Below are 25,189 nucleotides of genomic sequence, written 5' to 3'. Positions count from 1 at the left end.
AGGGCAGTTAAGTAATTGAGTTATTTATTTCACTAAATAAAAATTTCCCGCCCGAAGCAGAAAATGCTTATCTGGAAACCGAGTAGTCTTCCCTCACACTTTTCTGCAGCAGCGAGACGGGTTTTCTGCTTCGATATCCACAAAGAACTGCTGTTTCGATGGTAAAGTTAATTGCTCTAAATCTCAACTTCTGCATGATCGATCTATAGTTGATTATCGATTTGATTTTAAATTGCTCTATTGTCCTAATTGAATCCAGAGTCATATTTTTTTGGATATTGGTGTATACCTATTCACCGTTCTTCGTATAGTGATCGCCGGAAAGTTTCCTTGAAAATTTTATGAAGGTAGATACAGATGTACCACAAATTAGCGATTATAGGCTTAAAATAAAACTTTGGGCGATTGTTTCCTTGTCTTGGACACTGATCATGGTGCAAGTGATAGATCTGGTCTGGCATTGTTAGAAGGGTCATGGGCCTGCACAAAGAATAAAGAAGAAAGGGAGACAATAATTCAGCATGGAATGAGGAAGGGTGGAGATCATGGTTTAACTGCAGCACAATCAAAGGGAAAGAACATTGGTAATTATGAGGGGGGTTCAGTGCATGATTAAGGGAGAAATTGAAGGAGGCGTACAGGTACCATGATTAGCGGAAATAATGGAAAGTAGTTGCCAAAGAAAAACAGTTTCAATTCTATTTATAGCTAAGTCCTTTATAGAGATAATCAGCATATTTTGTAATGAGAAATTCGGTTATTCAATGGAGTGATTCCTTGTGAGAGTGATTCTCATCTTTGTATCCAGAGAGTGATTCTCTATCCTTGTGTTTATCTTACCATTATTCCTAGCAAATTAATCCAGTTGTGATAACGGGGTTCCATTTGCATCTTTGAACCACTCGTTTGTTAGATTTTGTGAAAATAAATTAGTTCCTAAGTTGAATAAATCATTCTTGAAGCGTCAGAGAAAGAAATAATAATATAAATAATAGATGCTGAGAAATTGAGGCTAGAGGAACGAGATCTGATTTTTGCGAGTCTTAGCAAATGTGTGCATAAGGATTTTTCGATCACTCTTTGGGAGCCTTTTTTTTTTTTTTTTTTTTAAAGTTCCGTGGTGAATAATTTTTTTTAATGAATAAAATGTCATATTCATGAGAATTGCAAATTTCATTTTTATACTTGTGAGGCAGTCTAAGAAAAGGGGCCTTTCTTTGGAAGAGAAGCGTGAGAAGATGCTTCAGATATTTTATGAGTCCCAAGACTTCTTCCTTGTAAGTACCCTAAATAGTTAAGCTATTCGACAAATTTTGTTGGTGTTTCTTGTATTATTTGTGTATGGGAGCTTGTATGTAAATTAATCATTTCTAACAAGGGTTGAGGCGCATTTTCCTTGGATGGTTTTTGATGTGTGATCTTTTAATCTTCCCTACATTCACATTCTCGTTGCGGACATAGAAGAGAGACTGCATGTATTAATTGCGCCTTCGCTTACCTGTAGAGCTATGCCACATTCATGTTTCATGATCCAGTCTAGCGGAAGTATAAAACCATTGTTTTCTGCTGATCTTACTTTTTATCTGGCACTCTTACCAAGCATCAGTTTGCTACTTTGCTCCAGATGTTAATTATTTGAACTTCTACTCATAGCTCTTCACTGACGGCTTGAATCATAAACCCTCACTTTGTAGAATGGAAAGGATTGAAAATGACAAATTACTCTTTTATCTCCATCATTATGTGATTCATAACTAGTTGAGCCATCTGTGATATTTAGTGCATTCTTTTTTCTTCTCTGGGTGATAAGGTTATTTTTTCAACTTGTTCTCTACTTCTCTGTCTAATTCATTATTTGATATTCACGACTAAAAATGACAATGCTAGAAGCATAGACATCTATGAATAAGTAAAGTCCGCAGTTCTGCGGACTTCTGCTTCGCTAAAAACTGAGTTTTCCTTGTATAGAGAAATTACTCCATGATATGTTTCGTTCTTTTGTGTTCAAAATCAGAATCTTGTTGAAGCATTTGTGAATGCAGTTGTTTTCTTAGACTTCTTTTAGTAAGAGCAGGAGAGCATTAATCATACTTTCACTGATGACTTAGCTCAAGGAGCTTGAAAAGCTAGGCCCCAAGAAAGGTGTAATCACCCAGTCAGTGAAAGATGTTGTCCAGAGTTTGGTGGATGATGACCTTGTCTTAAAAGACAAAATTGGAACTTCTGTAAGTTTTCTTTTCCTGGCGTGTTCATGTTTTGTATTGTCATTTCAATTTGCCAACCAAATTGTTGATTAGTTTCCTCTATGTTGGGTCGACTGCACTCATATAGTCCAACGATTTCATTGAGTAATATAGTACCATGATCTAGTCCTAGACAAGCAGATCTAATTTTAATAGCTGACACTGTAAAAATGAAGATGGCACCCTCTTTAGTGAGACTATGAACAAATGCACTCTCATATAACTTCACATTTGTCGACCCAACATATATTAGTTTCCTGGATGTCAAGTCCGCATCTGTTATTGGGAGGGTTTTCAAGTTATACGAGAGTTTATACACACTTGTGAATGAGGCACCTTGCTATTGACTCACAATTTTGAACTTTCAGGTATACTTCTGGAGTCTTCCTAGCACTGCTGGAAATCAGGTGCGGCTCTGATGCTGTACATATAGCCAATATTTTATTTTGTAAATTCTAAATATTTTGATTGCTTTTTCATTATAATGCTGAAACTTGTATCGACTATTTGTCAGTTAAGGAATGCATATCAAAAACTGGAATCTGAACTCCAGAGCAGTCAGAAGCGGTTTGCGGAACTCGTTTATCAGTGCAATGAGTTAAAGAGGGGAAGAGAGGAATCTGTAAATATCCAAGCTTCATTTTTGATATTGATATCGATATTGAATTCAATTTACTTCATTAGGATGTGCATTGTTGCTTCACTCATATCTGATCCTCAAGCTTTTACTAGGATGAACGAGAGGATGCCTTAGGAGAGTTAACAGCCCTTGAACTTAAGTATAAAGAGCTGAAGGTAGATTTCTGCCGATACTTTGCTGTACATCAAGCAATATAAGTAGATTACTCAAGTTTCTGACATTTGTAATCTTTTAGGAAGAGATGGGACAATTTGCAGACAATGATCCAGCTGCCTTTGAATCAATGAGTAAAGAAAAGCTTTTATAAGTTCGATGCATAGTGAATAGCATTTTGTCTGATATATCCTTCTCTCTAAGAAGTGGAATTGGTTCTTAATGCCTGATAGGATTTGTTGAATTTAGACTAATAGATAACTATATTATAATGTGGCAGAGAAAGCAATAGAAGTTGCCCATGCATCAGCAAACAGATGGACAGGTTTTAGTTTTACCCTTTACTCATTTATCAGCTCTCTCTCTATCTCTCTCCTCCCCCTTGACTCCTGAAGAAGTTTTCTGAACTTTGATTACATTCAATGGTTATTTTATTTTCTTATGGTGGAAGTATATTTGACAGATAACATCTTCACACTACGACAATGGTGTTCAAACAACTTCCCTCAGGCAAAAGAGCAGCTTGAAAACTTGTACACGGAGGTACTTCTCTTGCTTTCTCATTGTGCAAGTACTCACTATGGATCTGCCTATGCAACCCTCCCCGCCGAGTGAGGTTTCCCATTTTTGTGCCATCTTTGTGGTGGCTACTTTGCATGCACTCATGCATGATGCATTTGAATTCAGCAGGCAGGCTGGTATTTGTTTGCTTCATTGGCCATGGATTTGTATATTCAAGATTCTGTTGGATTTGTTTGTCTATTGGGAGATTTCTTGCACTAGAACTCCCCCAATGCATTATGCACCATCTACCTCAACATGTGGACGTACAACTATCCTACTCTAACATCTTGCGGTTTGGTTTAACGGCAGGTAGGGATAACTGATGATTTCGACTATTTGGAGTTAGCACCAGCTGTTCCACTTAGCATTGTTGGCGACCAGATGCTGGAAAACAATACTTAGGCAACTTCTCTATTGCTCGGTAAGGAACAAACTACTGTACATAGGAACCCCAGCAATTGGCACCAAACAATACCTATGAAGCATCTGTGGCTTTCATTTCATACTTTGTATTTCCCTTCTAAGAAAAACTTCTTGCTTCAGTACTGACACCAGTACCTATGAAGCACCTGATAAAGAACATTCTGCAATTTAGCTCGACCATCATGTTGCGTGACGTAAGAATTTAGTTCATTAGTATATTTGATCTCTGTTCGTCTTATGGAAAATCAGGCATGGCTATTTGCAATGATTTCTTTGTTTTTCGACCCTATAGATTTTGGATACGAAACTTAAAATTGTTTCTTGTTGCTGGGATTTGGATATTTCATTGAGTATCATAGCTGGTTCTTGCGAGCTGGTATTAACTTGTGTTTGATAATCTGCTTATGAGCTAAGATCCAGCCATACACAAATTTTTAGCCCTGTTTGTTCGGGTAAAATGGCAGCAAAGGGGTGGCGATTCCTTTTTCGGTCAAGAAAAGGAAGGTGTTAAGTGGGCCGGGCCGGCCCAACACTGAATGCCCACAAGCGGCCGGCCTGTTTGGTGGGCCTGTCTGAGAGATTGCAAATTTGAGGCCCGGCCCGTGCCTTTTTTTAAGAAGTTTTCAACTTTGATTAAAATTCCATTAACATGGTTATTAAGTTACTTAGATTGGGTCTCTTAGAGATTCTTCTAATTTGCGCCGCCGCACTCTCCACCAGTAGCCGAAATCCCTTCATCTCCTCCACCTTTCTCCTCCCTTATCAGGAATGGGATGGACTGACCAGAGAGATGAAGCGTTCGACGATGAGGACACAACGGGGGAGGAACTTGACTAATTGACTACTGAAAAAGGATGAGACGAGAGGGGAGCTGGAAAGATATACTAGTGGTTGGTCTACGCCCTCTCTGTTGGAGAAGAACTGAAGAAGTAAGAATAAAAAAATAAAACGATGGTAAGGTAGCCCGGCCCAGCCAACGGGACGTGTGGACGGAAATCTCTGTCCAGCCCGTAAAGAGCATCCTGGGCCAGGCCGGGCCTAGAACGGACCCCTCTAAAAAAAAGAGGCGATCACAACCCAGAACAATTGTTGGCTATTTATCAGAAGGTAAGAGCATTCAAACTTCAAAGCAACAGCTGCCAATAAAAGCCAACTGTAGCGCAAGAGGTGCATAGATTTCCTTACCAGTTACCAATCTGACGCTACCTACAGAGCGAAATGATTTAACATATCTTCAATACGGTACAAGATTTAACAGAATTCAATGTACGCACGACTCAGATCGTTAAACACAATTAACTTGGTGACATCACATGGGATTAACTAAGCAGTCAGATTCAGAACATTGAAAGATGTTTTCAATGTTTTGAAACGATGTTTGAAAACACAAAAGGATCGCAATCTTAATTTAAAGATCCACATAACAGAATACAAGTTTTGTGATTGTTATGCAATCTCTATTTACATTGCGAGTTCACCACTTAATGCACACAGAAATCTGTATCTGTGAAAGGAGTCCCACAATAATACAAGAAGACCGATCTTTGAACAATTTTTGCATCCTGCATTGAAGTAATTGCAATTGCATTAGAAATTTTATTTTGTTACAGTGATTCAATAATTGTTAATCATGGGAACTAAAAGGATCGATTTTTCGCTAGATTTACGTTAGCATTCTACCAAAAAAATATATGTCTGCATAGCTAAGGAAGGAAATGAGGACACAAAAAAGAGAAGGGAACCTGTCTAAAGTGCCATCTCAGCCTGTAAGGCAGCAAGTTCATCCTCCTCAGCTGTACGCTTTTGTGGAGCAGGACGGGCTGGCTGACGACCTGCTGGGACATGCACTGGAGCTGCAGGAGCTGTTGTTGCCGGCTGAAGAAGTTGTTCCTCCAATTCAGCACCTTCAAGTTCTTCAAGTTCTGCTTCCAGTTCATCCTGAAACAATTATATTTAGATTTATTAGGAAATTCACTATGATACCAACATGATACAAGTAGTGCAAAAATTAAAAACGACAATGTTCTTTCTGCAGTGAACCCGATAAGAAGTTTTATAAGCACAAAGAGAAGTAACCTCATCAAAATCAGCTGCAGCACCAATTGGAGTTGACAATGCTTCTTGAATCTGTTTCATGTTCTCAGTTTGCTCGTTGATCTCATCCATGGTCTTGTCCACATCATCTATATTCCTATAAAACAATCCACCAGTTTCGCCTATAAGCAACACTTGAAACATTTTTTAAAGACAAATGCTTTCATGAAATTTTTTTTCAGTTAAAGCAAAACAGCAACTAAATGCACAAATCAACATTAACATAAAATTGAAAATATAAAATCCTATATATAGAATTACATAATCTACTAACAACCTTCCAAACAAACTAGAAGGCAAATTCCAAATGTTTTCACCACAAGCTAGTCAAACACAGAGGAATGACATAGGATTTAGGACCAATGAATTCTTAAGGCCTAAAAACAAAACAGCAGCTAAATGAAGTAAAATTGCTACATACGTGGCTTTCTGCATCGCCTTCATTGCCGCAGCTCCAGTTCTCAATGCATCTACAGTCTCAGTCGTAGCCTTTGCACCTTCTAACAGTATCATCTAAAATCCATTGCCAATAAATCAGTTTAGGCATCGCTCCACACAGAAAATCATACCATAAACTTTGTGAAATGAAGAGGAAACAAAATGATTTTGCCATATTGAAAGCTAACCTGGTCATGAAGGCGCAGTTGGAAATTTCCAAGTTGTTCTATTTGCTGCTCATATAACCTCTTCCTCTTCAAACACTGTATAGCAGCTGCATAAGACAATCTAATTGTTAATATTGTTATGATAGAATTTCAACCTAAAATGCAAAGGGCAAATTATGTTCAAATGCATTCAGTTATAAAGGAGAGATGGGCAGTTATACTCAAAACACATTCATTGTTCAGAAGAAATAGAAGTTACTACCAGGATAAGCAACCCACAGATCATCACAGAGCAAAAGAAAAGGTTCATCTATTCTTTGGGTAAGATAGTGAGTTGAGTATGTCTTAGTCTGATATTGGTACAAAAATAGTTTGAGATACAACATAATTGGAAATTCACAAAACCCAATTGCCCCTCAAATATTTTAGAAGGCATATTTAATATATATACAGATAGTGATCTTCACTTGGAGTGAATTCACTAAAGGAAAATAAAACGTCAATTGAGTGCATAGAACAAAAAGAATGTTCATGCAACTACGATGACCAACACAAAAAATGGGGTAAAATGATGCCACATTAAGTAGTGACTTGGTTAAAAAAATATGTAAGAATGCTTAAGAACAAAATTTCATGTGCAATCTGTAAGCATACCCCTTTTGTTCTTTGATCTGGTAAAATCTCTGGCCTTTTCAACCTCTGCAGCAGCTTTTTTCAGAAGTACTTTCTCCTTCTTCTCTAGCATTTCCAGTGTCTATACCATGCAAAAATTCAGAAGGCTTAGTAGCAAAATAGCAACAGCAATAGTTTAAAGTTTGGGTGGGGAAAGGCAATAATAGTATGATTAATCAGGTCCAGAACTCATTGTATCAATGATCAATTGAGCCTCCCTAACTCCCTATTTAACAAACTTATAGGAATAACACACACAGACACTACCAAAGATGGAGTGGGGAGAGACGGGGACGGACGGACAGACAGACAGTGAGGAATTTCATAAAGCTCAAAAAATAAGGGTACTGGTAATAAAAGTATAAAAAGGAGAACCCAAGTAGAATTTCTTCAGGACATTGACAAGCATTCCAGGTCAAAAGTTGCCAAGGAATGAGTGAAACATCACAAATTAAACCAATTTGAATAATAACAACAACTACGAGGACAAGTAGAAATGTTGGCTTCTCAAAAGTTGCAGTGAAGAATAAGATTGACATACAAGATTGATCTTTCATTTACATCAATTGATATCTAATAACAATTACTAAACTCGAAATGTTGGCAAATTCATCCACTAGACTGCTTATCCTGACAAATTTTCACATATATCCTATGTATACCTTGGGAATACTTACTATGGCTTTCATGTGATCTTTGTTCATTTCCAATCTCTGCATACTTAGTTTTAAAATTAATTCAAGTCATAGAAATCAGAATGCCACTAAAACTGTACATTCTAATGAAGTTTCTAATAATTATCCCATTCTTTGCCGCTGCCCAGGGCACGTGTCATCTAAGTTTTCAGCAAAATTCTCATCTGTGTTTTTTTAATTATTTGAAAGATGAACCGAAACTCATAAGAGGGACCAAGGAGATGTCGCCAACATACAGCTCAAGCATCTGATAATGCATCAGATGCAGAAGATATAACAATTCGATAACGAATTGCCAATAACACTATACAAACAGGAAATACAATCAAGCCAAGCCAAGCCAACCCAAAATTACAAAAAATATTCAAATACTTTATGTTTTAAGCAGATGGGAAAGGAATTCCCATGCCGACATCTACTCCCCATAGTTATTGCTTTCACCAGCGATCCACAACAGTCTCATCACACATAAAATTGAATTAAACAATTTTTTTTTTCCTCCCAATCTCAATTCCCAAACTAACTTCTCCCAAGTTGACATCAATTGAAGGATTAACAAACGCACAATACAACAAAAGATAACAGATGAATATCCACATCATACCTCATTTAACTTGTCTATAGTAGTTAAAGCATTAGTTTCCTGCTTAGGTTTCCCGAAAAGCTTATTAAACATAGACATGGTCGATCCTCCGTTTCGAAAACCCTTGCGATTTCCCTGCGTCAGAAATGAAAGGTCAACGCCGTAAAACTATCAAGACCTCCATCCAAGAAATCAAGATCGATTCAAAGAAATATGATCGAATCGAAATTCTCGCGAGATACTAAAACTATAACCACAACTATACATAGAAAATATATGTTCGAACCTGAAAATGGATGAATTAGATCGGGAAGATTGGAATCGAAATAGGATGTCGATTGCTAGGGCTTTCAACAGGAACAGGAGGAGGTATGTGAAATCATGTGAGAGAGAGGGAGAAAGAGAGACGGGAATTTGCTTAGGCGTGTTGTGCGAGATAGATATTGGGCAACGGAGGAGGAAGCTTGTTTTCCCTTCTTTACGTCGTTGAAGACACGGACTTTCCACGTGGTTTCCACTTCTTCTTGTTGTTTGTTATCCCGTCAATGGAGCGGGTTTACCCCATCCGTATATCTTATTCTTGGTTTGGCTCCAGAGTCCGGCCTTCCAAAAACCAATCAAATCATGCATTGTTTAGATCCTGACCCGGACAAAAACATTATTATTCGGTGCTCCGTATAAGATGTTTGAACTCCATCCGGTTTTAAATCAAATAAAAATTTTGTGTTTAGATTCAAATTTTAGACATAATAAATCTTCAAACTTGATTTAATTCAGATCGAACAAATCGGATAAATTCAATCATCCAATAGTTTTGTCACTCGTGATTTTAATGGCTAGATAAACTACGTGTCTTTGCCTCTACATAAATTTCAAGGCACATTAAAGAGAGTTGAATTGGTTCTTGTAGTTGGAATGATTCATTTTCAGTCAACTCAATCAATTATTCATTCTAGAGTGGCTGGTAGGAAACCATTAATTTTCCATTGGGTTTCATATGCATTGTTCCGCACTGCAAGTTCCATGGTTAGAGAATTTTATACTGCTTAACAAGACTTGCAGTATAGTCTCCAGGATGCACAGACTCTTTCACAGAAGTTGTGAGAGATTTTATCTTTGCAAACCTACATCATGTTGATAATCTCAATCTTTACAAGGGTGGAAAAAGGATATTGAAGTGCTTACTAGGCCTAATATAAGACGGGTCAAAACTTAGACAAGTGATTAGTGTTGCAAAAACGCAAAATCAGGGTGCCAGGAAGAGTGAAAAAAATCTGTTTATAGAGCCATCTCAGCCTGTAAGGCAGCTAGTTCATCTTCTTCCTCAGCATTACACTTTCGTGGAGCCGGCTGACGGCCTGCTGGGACTTGCACTGCTGCTGCAGCAGGAGCTTTTGGCACAGGCTGAAGAAGCTGTTCCTCCAATTCAGCACCTTCGAGGTCCTCAAGTTCCGCTTCCAGCTCGTCCTGAAACCAAAAAATATTGTCTAGATTTCTTTTACCAAATTCACTAATGATGCGAATTCATCATATGATGCATACAGAGAAACAATTACCTCGTCAAAATCAGCTGCTGCGCCAATTGGAGCAGCCAATGCTTCTTGAATCTGTTTCATGTTGTCACTTTGCTCGTTAATCTCATCCATGGTCTTGTCTACATCATTTATATTCCTGTAAAACAACCCACCAGCTTTGCACATAAGCAGAACTCAAAAACAACTTTTTTTAAAGAACGTTCCCCTAACTTCAAACATTTTACTTCAAGCTAGTCAAACAGGAGGAAAGAGGACATGGATGCAACAAAGAACAGTTGCTACATACGTTGCTTTCTGCATTGCCTTCATTGCAGCTGCGCCAGTTCTCAATGCACTCACAGTCTCTGTTGTAGCCTTTGCACCTTCAAACATTATCATCTGTAAAGTTGATCGCCATTACAGCAATTTGGGCGCCATTCAGTTCATACAACAAATCATATTCATATGATAAACATCTTGAAACACAGGAAATTTTTTGATATTATGGCATTTTCAAAGCTAACCTGATCATGAATGCGTAGTTGAGAATTCCCAAGTTGTTCTATTTGTTGTTCATATAACTTTTTCCTCTTCAAACACCGCAAAGCCCCTGCAGAAATGAACTTACTTTTAAACAACGTGACAGTGGAATTCCAACCTAAGATACAAAGAAAAGGTTCATCTTCTTTCGGTAAGAGCCCCCAAAGGGGAGAAAAAGATATCAATCGAATTGACTACGTAGATGAACAAAAGGAATGCTTCATGTGAACACGATGACAGACACAAAGAGACGTACAATAATACTACATCAAGTAGGTCTTTGGTTTACGAAATAAACCAGTGAGAATTCCAAACACAAAATTCAGTAAGCCATCTGATACCATACCTCTTCTGCCCTTTAATGCGGAAAACTGTTTAGCCTTTTCAAGCTCTTCAGCAACTTTTGTCAGAAGTACTTTCTCGCTCTTCTCTAGCATTACCAGAGTCTGTAACATACAAAAATTCATAGGTGTGGAAGTGAAATCACAACATAAAAAGTTTATAGTTCAGAAGGTGGAACGGGAGGAGTAGTAGGATTAGCCAGGTGCATAAGTCATTGTATAAACGATCAGCTGAGCCTCCCCATCTCCCATGCTAACGAAGTTTTTAATAATTGTATTCATTATTCGCCACTGGCAAATGCAGATGGGTTATTCAAGTTTCTTCATCAAGAATTCTCATATTCATTTCTGTTCTTTTTATTTGAATGATGATAATTGAAATTCACTGAAAAAAAACCCGAAGAAGCTGTCACCACTCACCAACATACAGCCAAAGTATCAAATGCAGGAGATATAATAATTGTTTGTCATATCTCGGTTTCCTCTTTAGCTCCTTACGTCAATCGACTTCCTCCTGCATCCTACTGTGTATAATTCCTCCAACCCACCCCCACAAACGGAACCTTGGGGAAAACCTCCGCTCACCTCCGCCTCCGGCCGCAACGCGCCGGAATGACGCTAGTTACCATATGCAACTCCACTATACTAGAGGGAAATACAATCAACCCAATCTCTTTCAAAATCATTAAGGATATTTCTCTATCTTCAAACAATTTTGTTGTCCTATGGATGTTCCGTGTTCCAGTATTTAGTTCGGAAAGGAACTTCTATGCCCATTTCTCCCCATAGTTCTTACTTTTTTCCAGTGTATATATGAATTTAGATGCTGCAGTCCGCAGAAGAAATTGTTTTCTCCCATCCTCGATTCCCATACCAACTTCACCCACACAGACATCAATTAACCCATCAACAAACTCACAATACAACAAAAGATAACAGATGAATCGCCAAAACTAACATAGCAAACTAAAACAGTCGGATGATTCATACCTCGTTTAACACGTCTAACGTAGTTGAAACATTAGTTCCCTGCTTAGGTTTCCTGAAAAGCTTTTTGAACATTGACATTGTCGATCCTCCGCTACAAAAACCCTCGCAATTCCCTGCGTCAGTAAGCAAGCGTCAACCATCAAGACCTTAATCAAAGAAATCAAACTCCGACGAAACAAACTATGATGAAGTTGAAATTTTCGAGCGACTAAAACCATCATCACAATTACATATACAAATACGTACAAGCCTGTAAAATCCACGAATTGGGTTCGAAGTGGAGGTAGATTAGGGTTTTAAAGCCAAGGGAGAGGCAGAATGCGAGAGGAAAAGAGAGGTGTGGTTGCATTGCATTGGGAAGACTTGTTATGTTAGATATCGGATTCACGTATGTAGTAAGCTTCGGAGACATCCGATAAAATTGGAACCATACAGAGAGATCGGATTAAAATAAAGCTTCTATTTTGTATCTTCTTAAATGTGAATTGTGAAGTCAATCCCAGACTCCCAGTCCAACCCAATCGCCATTGCAGCCAAACAAAAAACCTTAGTGGATTTTATTATTTTATTATGCAAGACATAAAAGATTTTTTTTTTCTTTTTTTTATAATTAAATGTGCTAACTGTAGAAAGAAATAAAAAAAAAAGCGTTAATTGTTGGATTTTGACATTTTGTTACCTTATTTTCCCGTCAATTCTACATTTCTACCTGCCTCGTCTCTCTCTCTCTGCAGAATAACACTGGTCCTCACTCAGTCATCGACTGACTCAGAGACACGGTTCATGGGTTTATCCAAATGGGTCTTCTTGATTTTTGCAATTCACTTGTTTGTGGCAAAACACATCTCCTCGAATCCCGTCCTAAGTCCAGATGAGCTGGCTCAAATCCCAGTCAACTTCCTTGACGTTGCCAAGAAGCCTGAGATTCGGGATTGGATGATCGATATCAGGAGGAGAATCCACGAGAATCCTGAGCTTGGTTTTGAGGAATTTGAAACCAGTAAGCTTATCAGAGCCGAACTTGATCGCCTGGGCATCTCTTACAACTACCCAGTTGCGGTTACTGGCATTGTTGGCTTTATTGGGACCGGTGAACCTCCGTTTGTCGCTATACGAGCTGATATGGACGCTCTAGCTATGGAGGTCTCATCTATTTTTCGCTGTTCTACATATATCATCTCTTTTTGTTTACTTCGAAAACGCTATTACTGAAGTGAATGATGATTCTCTTTCTAGATTTTGAGTTGTTAAATATGCTTCCAGCTTCCTTATTGATCTAATCGATGTAAAGAGATTACTGAATCCTGACTAATAGTGACGTTTTGACTTTTCTTTATCAGGAGAGAGTAGAATGGGAGCACAAGAGTAAAGTCCCTGGAAAAATGCATGCTTGTGGCCACGATGCCCATGTCGCTATGCTTCTGGGTGCTGCTAAGATGCTTCAAGAGTATCGCCACGAGTTACAGGTTTTTCCCAATTGAATTGAGACATCTCTTCTTAGCAGAGTTTCCTTTATTGGATTTGATTATGACTCTACGTAGGTTTTGTGTTTATTACTAATTTAAGAGGAATGAGTTTGAGCAATGTTGTGATGTGGGGTGTTCAGTGTTGAATGTTTTGTGGAGCTGGAATCAATTAAGTTCAGTTTGCAAAGTATGTGTGAGACGTGAAAACTGAATGGTATAATCTCTGTTCGAAGACAGTTGATAGTTGCATATTGTGGTTTTGGCAGGGAACAATTGTTCTTGTTTTCCAACCAGCTGAGGAAGGAAGTGGGGGAGCAAAGAAAATGTTAGAAGCGGGAGCGATAAAGAATGTCGATGCCATTTTTGGGCTCCATGTGTCTCCTGCTCATCATATTGGTGTGGTGGCCTCTAGACCTGGCCCTACTTTGTCTGGTTCAGGTTTCTTTGAGGCAATAATCAGTGGAAAAGGGGGTCATGCTGCCCTTCCTCAGCATACAATAGACCCGATCTTAGCAGCATCCAATGTGATAGTTAGTCTGCAACATCTAGTTTCTCGTGAAGCTGATCCCTTGGATTCACAGGTTCTCTCTCTCACTCCCTCCCTCCCTCATCCCATATAGGCCCACACACACCCCCTCACACTCATTCCCGCACCCACACATGTGCAAACTCACTTGGACACTCCAATCCGATTTATTTCGTGCTGTAAGATACCAAGTATGGTGGCATGGTGTATGTGTTGGGAGTATTTGATTTCTCTTATTTGCTTCTCCATAATGTAGCATCTACTAATCTTATGCCACCTACTACAAACTTGAGAGAGCAGAAATATCTCGTGTATATTGTTTTCCATTCACGTCATGCTCATTCCCGCTCGAAATTCGTGTTGCCATGTTTGGATAAAGATTTGTGATTCCCTAATGTATGTGGCATTACTCATAAAATATCGACAAACTGTTGCTTAACATCTTCACATCTGTTAAATGATATTTTGGTGTCCCTCTGTTTTTTATGTTGCCTTTCATTGCCGTTGGTTGGTTTGTCTTTTATTTATGTTTGCTTTTTTCTTATGAGAAAATACTCTGTTCTACCTTTTCTAGCATGTATGTTTATATGAGGACTATCTATAGGTCATGTATTTTTTACTGCGGAAATGGTTAACTCATATCTTCACCTCTATTTTGTGGTTCCTCAGTCATCTCTAAGTGCATATACCGTCGGTCGGTCGGTCAGTGATATGCTTATCAGGAGCTTTCTAAAGTTCCTTAAGTTACTCTTTTAACTGTTTAGTTAGCCGCCTCCAACACCAAAGCTTAATCATGCAGGTAGTTACCATAGCCAAATTCCAAGGAGGTGGGGCGTTCAATGTTATTCCAGATTCTGTTACAATCGGTGGCACATTTAGGGCATTTTCGAAGGAAAGCTTTGCCCAACTTAAACAAAGAATTGAAGAGGTATAGTCGTTAATCAAATATAACACTCACACACACACACACACATATGGTATAATATCATGTGTTCTATTTTGGATGATAATCCCTTACAATGCAAGTGACAGGTTGTCTCTGCACAAGCCAGTGTACAAAGATGCAACGCCACCATCAACTTCAACGCGGACAATAAAATAATTTACCCGACGACTGTGAATGATAAAGATTTGCACGAGTACTTCCAAATTGTTGCAGGCAACATGCTAGGTCCTCAAAACGTACGGGAAATTCAGCCCGTGATGGGAGCAGAAGACTTCTCATTTTTCGCAGAGGTTATCCCCGGATACTTCTACTTTCTTGGGATGAAGAACGAAACTCAAGGGCCTCTTGAATCTGGGCATTCGCCGTATTTCAAAGTAAATGAAGATGTTCTTCCTTATGGAGCAGCGCTACATGCGTCTTTAGCTACTAAATACCTCCTGCAACATCAGCCTTCCCCAAAGAGAAGCATTCATGATGAACTTTGAGGTTGGGAATCGGCTTAGCTTATGCGAAACTGCGATCAACCAACGATTTTCCAGCCAACCAAGCCTGCTCTTGCTCAAATATGTAGAATATATCTTGTATCAATATTGCTGATCTTGTCTTTGTATCTTATAAAACTTCAAAATGACGGCCAAAATCTGAGCAACTCAATGTTATTGGCTTGTTGCATATTGATGAAAGAGCTGTCATATGTTACTGTGTTACTCTATTATTGTGTTATAAATTGCCATATTAGAAAGTTAATGATCAAAGATAGGAGTCATACTTAGATTCCATAAGCACACAGTACATACATCCCTTTGTATTGAATTGTTCTAAATTGATCTTAATAAACAACAACAGAAGGCATTGTTGATAAAAGATTTGATCTTACTGAAGAGATTTGCAGATGACTTGGATATAATGAAGCTAAAGAGATTAGTTCCTTGTCATGCTCTACCAGAGTCATGATTTCTTCCTCAAGAACCACCCATGCTTCGATTCCATTGGGGAGACAGAGAACAACTACAGATAGTGATCAAAGATTTGACCTTAGTGAACCGATTTGAAGAGGACTTGGATCTACTGATGCTAAAGAGAGGAGTTCCTTGTCATGCTCTAACAGAGACATGGCTTCAACATCTAATACAACCCATGCTTCTACTCCATTACCATGTCTGGTATCTGTGAGCTGGATAAAGATTTGAGGAGATGCTATGGCAAAGGTAACAACTGGAACCCACAAAGGCTTTCCCCAACCATAATCAGCATCAAATAGGCCTGCATTACACCAGCTATTAAATCCAATAGGTTCCACTCCCTTGGCCAAAGCCTTGGAAAATGATTCCTGCCTTCCTTTCCAGTATGCACAGAATGTCTCCTTCCCTCCTTCCCCTTGAAGGCTCTTCACAAACTCACCATTGATTGGGGATAAAGCTTCCCTCATTCGATGCACAAATTTACACAACTCTTTATCTTCAGCTTGGGTTTCCATGGCTACTAACCAAACAAAATTTCCCACCCAATTATCTGAAAATGGCGGCACAGCCTTTCGCCTCAAATTCACTCCATTTGTTACCAAAGCTGATTTCTTGGTACCTGATTTTGCCTCTAAAGCAGACATAATACATTTATATAAGACTGCAGAGACCACCTCTACACGGGTCGGTTTCTGCACGCCTGAGCTTGCTGCTTTGGCCTTAAGATTGCTTATGACGGATCCATCAAACCCAAATCTCCTTACAACAAACTCTCCCTTCCTGGAAAGGATGCTATTCAGAAAAGTTAAATCCAGAGGAGATTCAGTACTAATTTGTGGAAAAATTGATGAGGCACTGAAATTGGGAGATAGATCAGCTCCTTCAGTAATCGATTCTCGAGCAATTGTAGCCCAAGTTTTTATGAACGCACCTAGAGCACCCCCATCAAACACAGTGTGTGTATAAAGAAAGCCTATGGCAATACCCCCACAAGAAAACACAGTTTCTTGAACCCTAAGAACATGATCTCCTGGTGCTAACACAGTAAGAGCAACATCTGGTAAAAATTTAAGGAGTGTTGAGAGAATGGGTTGCTTGAGATAATCACTTAAACAGCAATTGGCTGAGGCCACAGCATAACAAGCGCCCTGGTCATCACAATGAATAGAGAGATTGTCATTGGCCTTTCCAGCCAAGGGATAATAGAGAGAGAGTGTCTTTGACAGAGATTGTTTCAAGAGTTGTGATGTTTTAGAGATATTGGAGGCTTTGTTGGCTTCATAAAAGAAAATGAAGGGAACATAGACATTAGGAGTGAAATGATCAAGGAGAGACATCTTGTAAGTTATGGGGTGATCAGGTGTTGGGGAAGAGGGTTTGATGTACTCTGTGGATAGGATCTTGACCTCCATGGATCAATTCTCTTCACTTGCGGATCTGGTATTTTGGTGGATGATGATGGATTTTGCTCCTCAGTTCAGTTCAGTAGTGTCTTAAATAATGTGATCCTTATTCAAGTTCTGTTCTGTTTTGTTTTGTTTTGTTTTTTATTTGGAAGGCCATCATTATCCAGGTAGGCTTTAAGTGGGTAGGGTAAAGGAGATAAAGGTGAATGATACAGAACAGGAAAAGCCACGTGGAGCATTGAATTACCGCCCACATATCTTGACTAGACTTGACATTTGTTTTAAAGTTGCTATCGTCCGATATGCAGTGGGGCTGGGTAATAATCTGTTTTGACAAAACTTTCACATTCTAACATTTTGTCATTTTGTGACAAATTAGTAAAGGCATCTCCAACAACAAGGAGTTGCATAATTGAGTATGCAAAATGTATTATACATACTCTAAAATATGTTTACATGCTCATTTATATATTTTGATCAAAACTCATTTCAATAATAAGGTATGAAATGTGTTCACATATCATTTATTAATATATTTTAATCTATGGCCCATGAATATATCAACCTAACCCAATAATTTAGCCCATGGCCCATTTCAATTTTCTTTTAAAAATATCATTGAAATATTTTTTAAAACTCAAATAATTCAATCAAATAACTTAAATTTTAAAACTAAGCCCAAAACTTTAATAAAAACCCAACCCAAACAAACATTTAAACCCTAGGTGGATCCAAATAAGTTTCCAGCAGCCATTCTTGCCTCTTGGAGAAGACAGAGGAGATGTAGGCGACGGGAAAGAGGTTGTAGATGATAGAAAGATTGTGAGTTTGTACTGAGATGTAAAATAGTGGGTAATAGGGTAGCGTTTTTTTATGTTTAATCAACGCCAATAGTCTGACTTCCGAATTGGGATTTCGTCTGACTCGTAAGATCATCTGGATGAAATGAAAGAGTTCTGCTTGTGTATTGAAAGTAAGACTTTCTCTCGTCCTCTATTACAGAAAAAGGTATTCCAAACCGTTGCCCAATGAGTATGAAGATAAAGTAGTTTAGTTCCCTCCACAATTTGCATCCTTTATCTCTCTTTGGGTGCTGGTTCGTAGATTTGGGAACTCAAATCGAGTTCGTAAATTTACATCTCCATTGGCAAACTGTTGGAATGACTTTTTTTGGATTTTAGCATGTAAAATGGCAGTTATGTGTTTTGCATACTTTTGTGCATACCCTGTTGGAGATGCCCTAAGGAGGGTATGAGTGTTATAATTTATCAATCAAACAACCCTACCAATAACATTTTGTAAATTTCAACTTAGATTTCAAATTGTGAAAAACAATTAAAAAAAGAAAGAAAGAAGGCTTATGACACAAAATATAATATTTTGTTCAATTCCATACAAGATAATATGTAGATTAAAATATAATGAAAAAGGAAAATGATTGAATATGCGTAAAATATATTTTATTACAATTTTGTTTTTTTTCCCTTCCCCCACATCTCTCTCGATTCTTCTTGGTATTTCTTTATACCTATTCTCCTATGTCTCCCTCTTATATATTTCACTCTCAGCTGGATCATTGCAGACCCTCAATTGATGCTTGTAAAGTTTGCAATTGCTTGGTGAGTGAGTTCCTCTGTCGTTTGGTGGTCCACTTGTTCAATAATTCAGCAACCGGTAGGAGAGCTTTGTCGGGAATTTGACATGTGATATATTTCCTCTGGCTCTACCGCTAAACATGACGAATAGATGTGTACTTTCTGTAACTCACCCTCAATCAATTTTACATGTGGAACTCAAATTGGATGAATCAATGATTTCTAGGTTTTGTTGTAAAACATTTTAAAAAAACTCTTCAGATTGGGCAAAGAGTAGAGGGGAGGAGGTGTGGGAAGTCGAAGACTTGAACCCTACAACCAGTTTTCTAGGAATAGAAATCTTCTCTTCCCATCCATACTATCTCCATAACATGGGCTAACATACTGCCTGTACTGTTATCCATGACAAATTCACCAGTGATGTTTCTATATTGGATTACTAGTAGTTCGGAGTTCACAGAGGATATTTTGATCCTTACCAACTCAACTTCACAATGAATTTTCAATATATATTTCTTGGTCCTGAAGAATAAATTAAATAACTAACATGAATGTCTTTCTGCAGCAGAAGGCTCTAAGAAAACAAGGAGAAAAAAAAACCACAGCAACTAAACACAAGGATTTCACACAATTGTTCCAACAAGTAACATATCAACACAAGGAAAGAAAAACTCATAATAAACTCTGCATTCAACATCTGAATTCCAAATCAAATCATGTAATTTCCAGCTAATTAAATGACCATGTCTTCATCATAGTTCAAACTCAACCAAAGTAACTAAAAACACTACAAGACTTAATTAATGAGAAAGTTTGACATGACACAAGATAAGCACCTTCACCAGCAGAAGTCTTCATTATCTCAAGCTTTACTTCTCTGAAGAGTTGGGTCCCCTCTTCTTGCCAAATCCCACAACTGTAAACAAACAAATTAGGAGCTATCAAAACAACCACGAAAGTAGTTGCTAAATTTCGTAAGCTCCAAAATCCCAATTCAAATATTTCACTGCTGGATCAAGTTGCTTCTGTATAGGAAGTTCAAGGGTATTTGTTTGTATACAAGAACAAAAACCCTAGTGGGTAATATACAAGCTATTGCTTACTCATGGAAATTATATTGAAGCGCAAAAAACACTAAGAAAAATAAATCACTGCAAATCAAGTATAAGATGTTTAGATCCTAACACTAACATTGTAAACCAACTGATGAGAGAAGCTAGCAGCCTAGCACCAACACATATAAAGGGCTTGTACTAACATTGACAAGTTCCCAAAAATACCAGTTCAATCATTCTCCTCTTGCCCTAGTTTATCCAAAGAAAACAAGTTAATGAAAGTCGAAATCCATATCCTCTTGCCCTATTTTTTACTCCAGAAATTTAGCATATTTTGCATTGACGAAGGAAAACTATGAATATAAGCACGAAATCGACACAATATATAAGAGCTTTAAAACCAACAGTAACAAGCAACACCTACCAAATCATATATGCGTGAAAAAATTGAAGAAAAATAAAAGGATTGAAAGGAGATATTACCGGCAGTGACGAAGCGGCGGTTGTATTGCATACGCTTGTGAGCGCGGCCGCGTGGCTTCTTCTTCTTGTCCTGCTTGGCAACCTTTGGTGTTTGGCCCCTCACCTTACCAGCACGAGCCAGCGATCCGTGAACCTTACCCATGGCTACTGTTGTAGAACTCTTGCACCGGCTATTGGCGCAGCTGTGGTCGATTCTCTCGCTGCTTCAAATTAGGGTTTCTGAAACATAATATATAGTGTGCATACTCGATACGACATCGTGAGTAAAGAAGAACTGGGCCAATTGGCCCAGAAATATTGGGAGGGCTTTGATTCAGGGCCCAATATTCATTTAGCCCACTGGGTATATATGGCGAAGTTCACGGATCATGGAAAGGGGGCCCATAGTGTTTTTCCAGTTTGTTAGATTTATGACTCTTCTAAACCTCTGGTAGGTAATGACTTTTTCCTCCTAAGAACATCCACAGTGATAATAAAAAGGAAAATGATATAGAGCCCAAAATTTGGTAACCCAAAGTAACCCAAATCTAGTTGGCATGTCCGTATCAGCATCATATGTGAATAAATTTTGAAATTTGAAAATTTCACACAAATATTCACTCTCTCCTCTCCCCCTCCCCCTCACACACTCTCTCTCTCTCTCTCTCTCTTCTTTCTCTTCCTCTCACTGTCGGTGGCTGGGTCACAACATGGGTCAAGCACCTCCGGTGGCTATTCCTACCGATAGATGGCTGGGCTAGGTGCTTCTCAATGCGGGGAGTCCAGTGGTGGTGCCCGTTTGCAAAGGCAACGTCGGAGGCGACCGGATCTGAGGTTTGAAGGTCCGGCTCCATGGCAAATTCCTTTGGATTTTATGGTCAATCTTGCTAGTATATTCGGTTGATGAGGGCTGGATTGTGTTCCTGGTTATTGTCTGATCATTTTGGGACCAACACTGACGCCAAACATCATCGGACGTTAGAGTTGTCGTTAGCCAATGGTGGAAGCAGGGAGAGACGAAAGAAGGGGGAAAGAGAGGGGAAAAAAAAAGACACATGGCTCTTTAATAGGTGATTATGTTGCTCACATGCGTCACGACAAACTCTAAAGCATACTTGAATGGGTCAAGGTATGGGTGAGAATTCATTGTATGCTATATGTGGGTTTGGTTACAGGAGGATCTTTGTACGATGAAGGAGTCATACCAAATAAACAATTATTTGTCATTCTATTTTTTGGAATTTATTTTTTTTCCTCTAAAATATTGAATTTGCTTCTCTGATAAAAGCAATGAAATATCCCCAATCCAGTGATTTTATCAATGGAATATCCCAAATCCATTGATTTTATCAATGGAATAAGTTATTGCATTGATATAAATCAGCAGAATTATTAATTTCATTGTTCTTAGTTCATATTGGAAAAAAATCAGATCGGTGTGTCGACAGCCATGATCGGTGGTCGGATGATTGATTTTTGTTTTCACCGTGAAAATAAGAGAGATAGAAGGAGAGAGAGAAATAGAGAGAGAAAGTAGGGGTCTCTAACTATCTATGAGATAAGAGAATGAAAGTTTTTGAATTTCAATTTTCTCTCATTTGTACAATCATCAGCTGAGTCATACTGCCACCTAGATTTGGGCTACCAGAATTTTGGGCCAACTGGCACCACCGTAGAAAGAAATATCCAACACTCCAAACTCATTCTCTCTCTTCACCTCTATCCTGAATGGCACAATTTAATTGGATGAATGAGTCCCATAATATGCATTATTCATAACACTCATACATTCTAACACTCCATACTCATTTTCTCTCTTTTCCTTTTCATCATCTCTCTTCACTATTCATCAATTTATATAACTTATCCAAAAAGTGTTGCTAACAATATCAAGTACAGCGCACTTCAAATTTACAATGAACTCCTGAAAAGAAAAGTTATGCTATTTGCATCTTTTAACCGATAGAAAAGTTCTTATCCGTTGGGAAAAACCAAACATCCCTTTTCACATTACCATGAATGGTGGCTGAATTAAGTGAAATGCATGGTAATTGATCGCTAGAAACGAAAAACGAGGGAATAACCATTTTCAGAAATCAGGAAGGATTGAAGGAAGGCAACACATGAGATGAGATGGCCAGAAAAGAGAAGTATCAGCTAACAATAACAGCAGTACTCCAATTTAAACAAGAAATAACCAAGTCGATCATCAAACAACAATAAAGCAACCGATCTCATCAAAATACTAATCAGTCTCAGAAAAATCACTTTTAAAAACTTTTATAAATCACAGATGATTCAATCATCTTCTTCAATGATCTTGGTCTCCAAACCCTTTATACCCTCTGCTGGAATCTCTGCCACGGTAACAAGAGAATAGAGCTCCTCCTTTGCATCTTCATCTTCATTCCTCTTGCGAGCAATTCGGACCCTGATCCTCCTAGGGACACTTCGGATACCTCTGCTCCAGATGTGTTTGTTCAGCTTCACATCCACCCTCACATCATTAGTTCCCATTGCTTTCTGGGCAAACTTCCTGATCTCCTTAATCGCCTTAGGAGCCTTCTTCTTGAATGTGCTGTCATCCAGTTTTTAAGGTAGCATTAAGTACAAAATCAATACCTTGAAATGATGAAATTATATATCTCGTATATCGAATGGGTATTACGCTTACGATAAGCCAATGCACTAAGTGCAGCTATACCACAAAATACCATCAGAATGACATAATTATAATAAAAATACCCAAATGTACTTCGATGAGGGAACATGACCATAGAGGAAGCCTCCTCATTGAGCTCCACTGTCCCTCAACTCAACCAAACTCCTATATATTTTTATATTTTCATAGAACACCAACAAACTATACCATACTGTAATCAACATATTCAAAGATAATTCTCAAATAAATGGCCAGAATGTAGCACTATGACTATTGACACTAAAGAACATAACGTAACTTTCACAGCATAAAATCAAAAATTTCCCAACTACTTCGAATTTCCCGTACAACAAGTCAGAAAATCCGTCTCAACCTCAAAACATTTTAATAAATAGCCATCCCCAAAAGCACCCACTTATTCACCCAATAATCAGTAATGCATATGCAAGCAGTTAGATCCCAAATTGACTACCCATGCCAGAGCAATCGTACTTGAACAGCTGATTCCAACTAAAACCATGGGCTTCATTCATCACTATAGTCAAACCATCAGCAACCGCATAGTGCTATTCCCTGATACTAAGCCAATAACATCATGTGACAAAAAAATCCTTACTGATCTTCACAAAAAAAGGTTGGTGCTTCGTTAACTAATGCTATTGTTGCAAGAGAAAAGAGGATAGTATTTAACCACTTGCCCCATACTTATTTGACTATGTACAGAGTAACTGCTGAAACTCTTGAGAAAGTGATTGAAGCATTGTACCAATAAAAAAGCGCCAGTAAAAGGGGCAAAAGAAATTGATTTGATTTACATGGAAACCATCAAGAAACCAAAAAAAGAAAAGAAAAGAGAGAGAGAGAGCTTCTACGGGATTGAATCTCAAATCAAATGGATCATTGTTTTAACTGGTCTAATATCATCTCCTGTGTGATTTTGTTAAGAGTATCTACTAAAAGTGTTCTTCTTAGCAAGAAAACGAAAAACAGTTCCTATTGAATTCCTTTCACAGGCTCACATATTAAACAGTTCCTATTGAATTCCTTTCACAGGCTCACACATTAATCAAGAACAAAAGATACTCTCGCAATGTTTGCAACACAAAACAAAACCTATACTTGGAAATAATGAAACGAATCCCAAATCAACAACAGAAAGATTAGGCAGATAAAGCATCAGAGGCTTCTTACCAGCCATGCAAGCGCTTGTGAAGGTTGATTGTGTACTCCCTGGTCACCACCTCCTCCTTTCTTCCCTTAGTCTTCTCAACCATTTTCACACTTCCTCGCAGAAACGTACCTGCAACCAGTCATTGGCCACTTCAGTATCTCCACAACATATCATTGTTGAGCTCCGATTTGTCATTGAGAAATCGAATGAGTAAAAGAAAATCGTATACAAAATACAAAGAAGGGAGAGAGAAACAGACCTTAGGGTTTGAGGTAGCGCAGGAGGAGGAAGAGGCAGACTCGAGGACGATAGTTAATAAATCGAAAGTCGCGGCTCAAAACCCTAGTTTCTTTACTATTACAAGGCTCTATAAATTGCTACACAGTTTATAATGGTCTATAGTCTACATTTCAACGGTTTTTATGGGCCGCCAGTTGCTCTGTACAGCGCCAGCCAAACAATGACAAATCAATATGTGGGCCCTTTAGCCCTTTACAGTTTACAAAAAAAGTTCTAAAGATAGATAGGCTAGATCTAGTTGACTTAGGCCCATATTGATACACAGGCCAATACATAAGCCCGGCACTGTATTGGCCCATATCACCAGTTACCAAACTAGTATAAATGCTCATAGATTTATTTCTCACAGAAGTTAAGTTACATTTCATTGCCTCTTTTATTTCGTTTACCTTATTCTCTGTAACCATAAATTATCAAGCTCTCTCCAATTATCGCTCACTCTCTCAAAGTCTGTTCTTCTTTCCAACTTTTATTTGAATCATTATACAGAAGTGATAGGGATCTAGATCTCAATCATCCCAATGACGATCCAATCATCCCAGTGATTGACATATCACTCTTTTATTCAATCATAAACTTTT

The 25,189-nt window shown here is 38.3% G+C and overlaps 7 protein-coding genes across 9 annotated transcripts; 2 read left to right on the top strand and 5 right to left on the bottom strand.

Moving 5' to 3' along the window:
* Positions 1 to 46: 46 nt before the first annotated feature.
* LOC119997540 (meiotic nuclear division protein 1 homolog) lies at positions 47 to 4,291 on the top strand. 2 transcript variants are annotated; one of them, XM_038844639.1, is made up of 10 exons: positions 48 to 161; positions 1,197 to 1,277; positions 2,109 to 2,225; positions 2,612 to 2,650; positions 2,758 to 2,865; positions 2,976 to 3,038; positions 3,119 to 3,170; positions 3,317 to 3,361; positions 3,500 to 3,579; positions 3,910 to 4,291. In XM_038844639.1, the coding sequence occupies exons 1-10, from the start codon at positions 159 to 161 to the stop codon at positions 4,000 to 4,002; spliced, it is 681 nt and encodes a 226-aa protein (XP_038700567.1). In that variant the 5' UTR covers positions 48 to 158; the 3' UTR covers positions 4,003 to 4,291. The 2 variants fall into 2 exon arrangements, with proteins under 2 accessions (XP_038700568.1, XP_038700567.1); XM_038844640.1 differs by lacking the exon at positions 2,612 to 2,650 and having other exon boundaries at positions 47 to 161.
* A 908-nt stretch (positions 4,292 to 5,199) lies between these two features.
* Positions 5,200 to 9,188, bottom strand: LOC119996044 (vacuolar protein sorting-associated protein 32 homolog 2-like). The gene is made up of 8 exons (XM_038842545.1): positions 8,959 to 9,188; positions 8,694 to 8,807; positions 7,377 to 7,476; positions 6,744 to 6,829; positions 6,539 to 6,630; positions 6,100 to 6,214; positions 5,766 to 5,961; positions 5,200 to 5,585 (listed from the first exon to the last, which is right to left on the bottom strand). Exons 2-7 carry the CDS (start codon positions 8,769 to 8,771, stop codon positions 5,770 to 5,772), a joined length of 663 nt encoding a protein of 220 aa, XP_038698473.1. The 5' UTR covers positions 8,772 to 8,807; positions 8,959 to 9,188; the 3' UTR covers positions 5,200 to 5,585; positions 5,766 to 5,769.
* Positions 9,189 to 9,812: 624 nt separating this feature from the next.
* LOC119996043 (vacuolar protein sorting-associated protein 32 homolog 2-like) lies at positions 9,813 to 12,600 on the bottom strand. 2 transcript variants are annotated; one of them, XM_038842542.1, is made up of 7 exons: positions 12,304 to 12,600; positions 12,058 to 12,170; positions 11,073 to 11,172; positions 10,711 to 10,796; positions 10,494 to 10,585; positions 10,229 to 10,343; positions 9,813 to 10,139 (listed from the first exon to the last, which is right to left on the bottom strand). In XM_038842542.1, the coding sequence occupies exons 1-7, from the start codon at positions 12,467 to 12,469 to the stop codon at positions 9,951 to 9,953; spliced, it is 861 nt and encodes a 286-aa protein (XP_038698470.1). In that variant the 5' UTR covers positions 12,470 to 12,600; the 3' UTR covers positions 9,813 to 9,950. The 2 variants fall into 2 exon arrangements, with proteins under 2 accessions (XP_038698470.1, XP_038698472.1); XM_038842544.1 differs by having other exon boundaries at positions 12,308 to 12,600.
* Positions 12,601 to 12,747: 147 nt separating this feature from the next.
* On the top strand, positions 12,748 to 15,702 carry LOC119996042 (IAA-amino acid hydrolase ILR1-like 4). Its single transcript, XM_038842541.1, has 5 exons — positions 12,748 to 13,200; positions 13,398 to 13,523; positions 13,790 to 14,104; positions 14,849 to 14,977; positions 15,082 to 15,702. The coding sequence occupies exons 1-5, from the start codon at positions 12,841 to 12,843 to the stop codon at positions 15,478 to 15,480; spliced, it is 1,329 nt and encodes a 442-aa protein (XP_038698469.1). The 5' UTR covers positions 12,748 to 12,840; the 3' UTR covers positions 15,481 to 15,702.
* Positions 15,703 to 15,824: 122 nt separating this feature from the next.
* On the bottom strand, positions 15,825 to 17,294 carry LOC119996797 (stemmadenine O-acetyltransferase-like). Its single transcript, XM_038843594.1, has 2 exons — positions 16,055 to 17,294; positions 15,825 to 16,003 (listed from the first exon to the last, which is right to left on the bottom strand). Exons 1-2 carry the CDS (start codon positions 17,292 to 17,294, stop codon positions 15,825 to 15,827), a joined length of 1,419 nt encoding a protein of 472 aa, XP_038699522.1.
* A 2,285-nt stretch (positions 17,295 to 19,579) lies between these two features.
* On the bottom strand, positions 19,580 to 20,712 carry LOC119996007 (40S ribosomal protein S30). Its single transcript, XM_038842504.1, has 2 exons — positions 20,497 to 20,712; positions 19,580 to 19,874 (listed from the first exon to the last, which is right to left on the bottom strand). The coding sequence occupies exons 1-2, from the start codon at positions 20,636 to 20,638 to the stop codon at positions 19,828 to 19,830; spliced, it is 189 nt and encodes a 62-aa protein (XP_038698432.1). The 5' UTR covers positions 20,639 to 20,712; the 3' UTR covers positions 19,580 to 19,827.
* Positions 20,713 to 22,606: 1,894 nt separating this feature from the next.
* Positions 22,607 to 24,710, bottom strand: LOC119996096 (60S ribosomal protein L31-like). Its single transcript, XM_038842614.1, has 3 exons — positions 24,568 to 24,710; positions 24,329 to 24,437; positions 22,607 to 23,053 (listed from the first exon to the last, which is right to left on the bottom strand). The coding sequence occupies exons 2-3, from the start codon at positions 24,409 to 24,411 to the stop codon at positions 22,774 to 22,776; spliced, it is 363 nt and encodes a 120-aa protein (XP_038698542.1). The 5' UTR covers positions 24,412 to 24,437; positions 24,568 to 24,710; the 3' UTR covers positions 22,607 to 22,773.
* Between the last annotated feature and the right edge of the window lie 479 nt (positions 24,711 to 25,189).

This window comes from Tripterygium wilfordii, chromosome 4 (assembly GCF_013401445.1).
Source record: "Tripterygium wilfordii isolate XIE 37 chromosome 4, ASM1340144v1, whole genome shotgun sequence".
NCBI classification, from domain to species: Eukaryota; Viridiplantae; Streptophyta; class Magnoliopsida; order Celastrales; family Celastraceae; genus Tripterygium; species Tripterygium wilfordii.
Note: the sequence above shows the minus strand (reverse complement) of the source record. Positions and strands in the feature narration are given on the sequence as shown.

Bases quoted from the DNA above. Each gene is read 5' to 3' on its own strand.
- LOC119996007 (XM_038842504.1), bottom strand. From the start codon at position 20,638: ATGGGTAAGGTTCACGGATCGCTGGCTCGTGCTGGTAAGGTGAGGGGC. The intron at 19,875-20,496 runs GTAATATCTCCT...GTTTGTTTACAG, and splicing joins CCGCCGCTTCGTCACTGCCG to TTGTGGGATTTGGCAAGAAG.
- LOC119996096 (XM_038842614.1), bottom strand. From the start codon at position 24,411: ATGGTTGAGAAGACTAAGGGAAGAAAGGAGGAGGTGGTGACCAGGGAG. The intron at 23,054-24,328 runs GTAAGAAGCCTC...ACTGGATGACAG, and splicing joins CACAAGCGCTTGCATGGCTG to CACATTCAAGAAGAAGGCTC.
- LOC119996044 (XM_038842545.1), bottom strand. From the start codon at position 8,771: ATGTCTATGTTTAATAAGCTTTTCGGGAAACCTAAGCAGGAAACTAAT. The intron at 6,631-6,743 runs GTTAGCTTTCAA...AATGGATTTTAG, and splicing joins AACTGCGCCTTCATGACCAG to ATGATACTGTTAGAAGGTGC. The intron at 6,215-6,538 runs GTATGTAGCAAT...ATTGTTTTATAG, and splicing joins AAGGCGATGCAGAAAGCCAC to GAATATAGATGATGTGGACA.
- LOC119996043 (XM_038842542.1), bottom strand. From the start codon at position 12,469: ATGTCTCCGAAGCTTACTACATACGTGAATCCGATATCTAACATAACA. The intron at 10,797-11,072 runs GTATGGTATCAG...TCATTTCTGCAG, and splicing joins CGCATTAAAGGGCAGAAGAG to GGGCTTTGCGGTGTTTGAAG. The intron at 10,344-10,493 runs GTATGTAGCAAC...GTTGTTTTACAG, and splicing joins AAGGCAATGCAGAAAGCAAC to GAATATAAATGATGTAGACA.
- LOC119996797 (XM_038843594.1), bottom strand. From the start codon at position 17,294: ATGTCTCTCCTTGATCATTTCACTCCTAATGTCTATGTTCCCTTCATT. The intron at 16,004-16,054 runs GTCCTCTTCAAA...CACTATCTGTAG, and splicing joins TTTAGCATCAGTAGATCCAA to TTGTTCTCTGTCTCCCCAAT.
- LOC119997540 (XM_038844639.1), top strand. The intron at 2,651-2,757 runs GTGCGGCTCTGA...ACTATTTGTCAG, and splicing joins CTAGCACTGCTGGAAATCAG to TTAAGGAATGCATATCAAAA. The intron at 3,039-3,118 runs GTAGATTTCTGC...GTAATCTTTTAG, and splicing joins TTAAGTATAAAGAGCTGAAG to GAAGAGATGGGACAATTTGC.
- LOC119996042 (XM_038842541.1), top strand. From the start codon at position 12,841: ATGGGTTTATCCAAATGGGTCTTCTTGATTTTTGCAATTCACTTGTTT. The intron at 13,524-13,789 runs GTTTTTCCCAAT...TGGTTTTGGCAG, and splicing joins AGTATCGCCACGAGTTACAG to GGAACAATTGTTCTTGTTTT. The intron at 14,978-15,081 runs GTATAGTCGTTA...TGCAAGTGACAG, and splicing joins TTAAACAAAGAATTGAAGAG to GTTGTCTCTGCACAAGCCAG.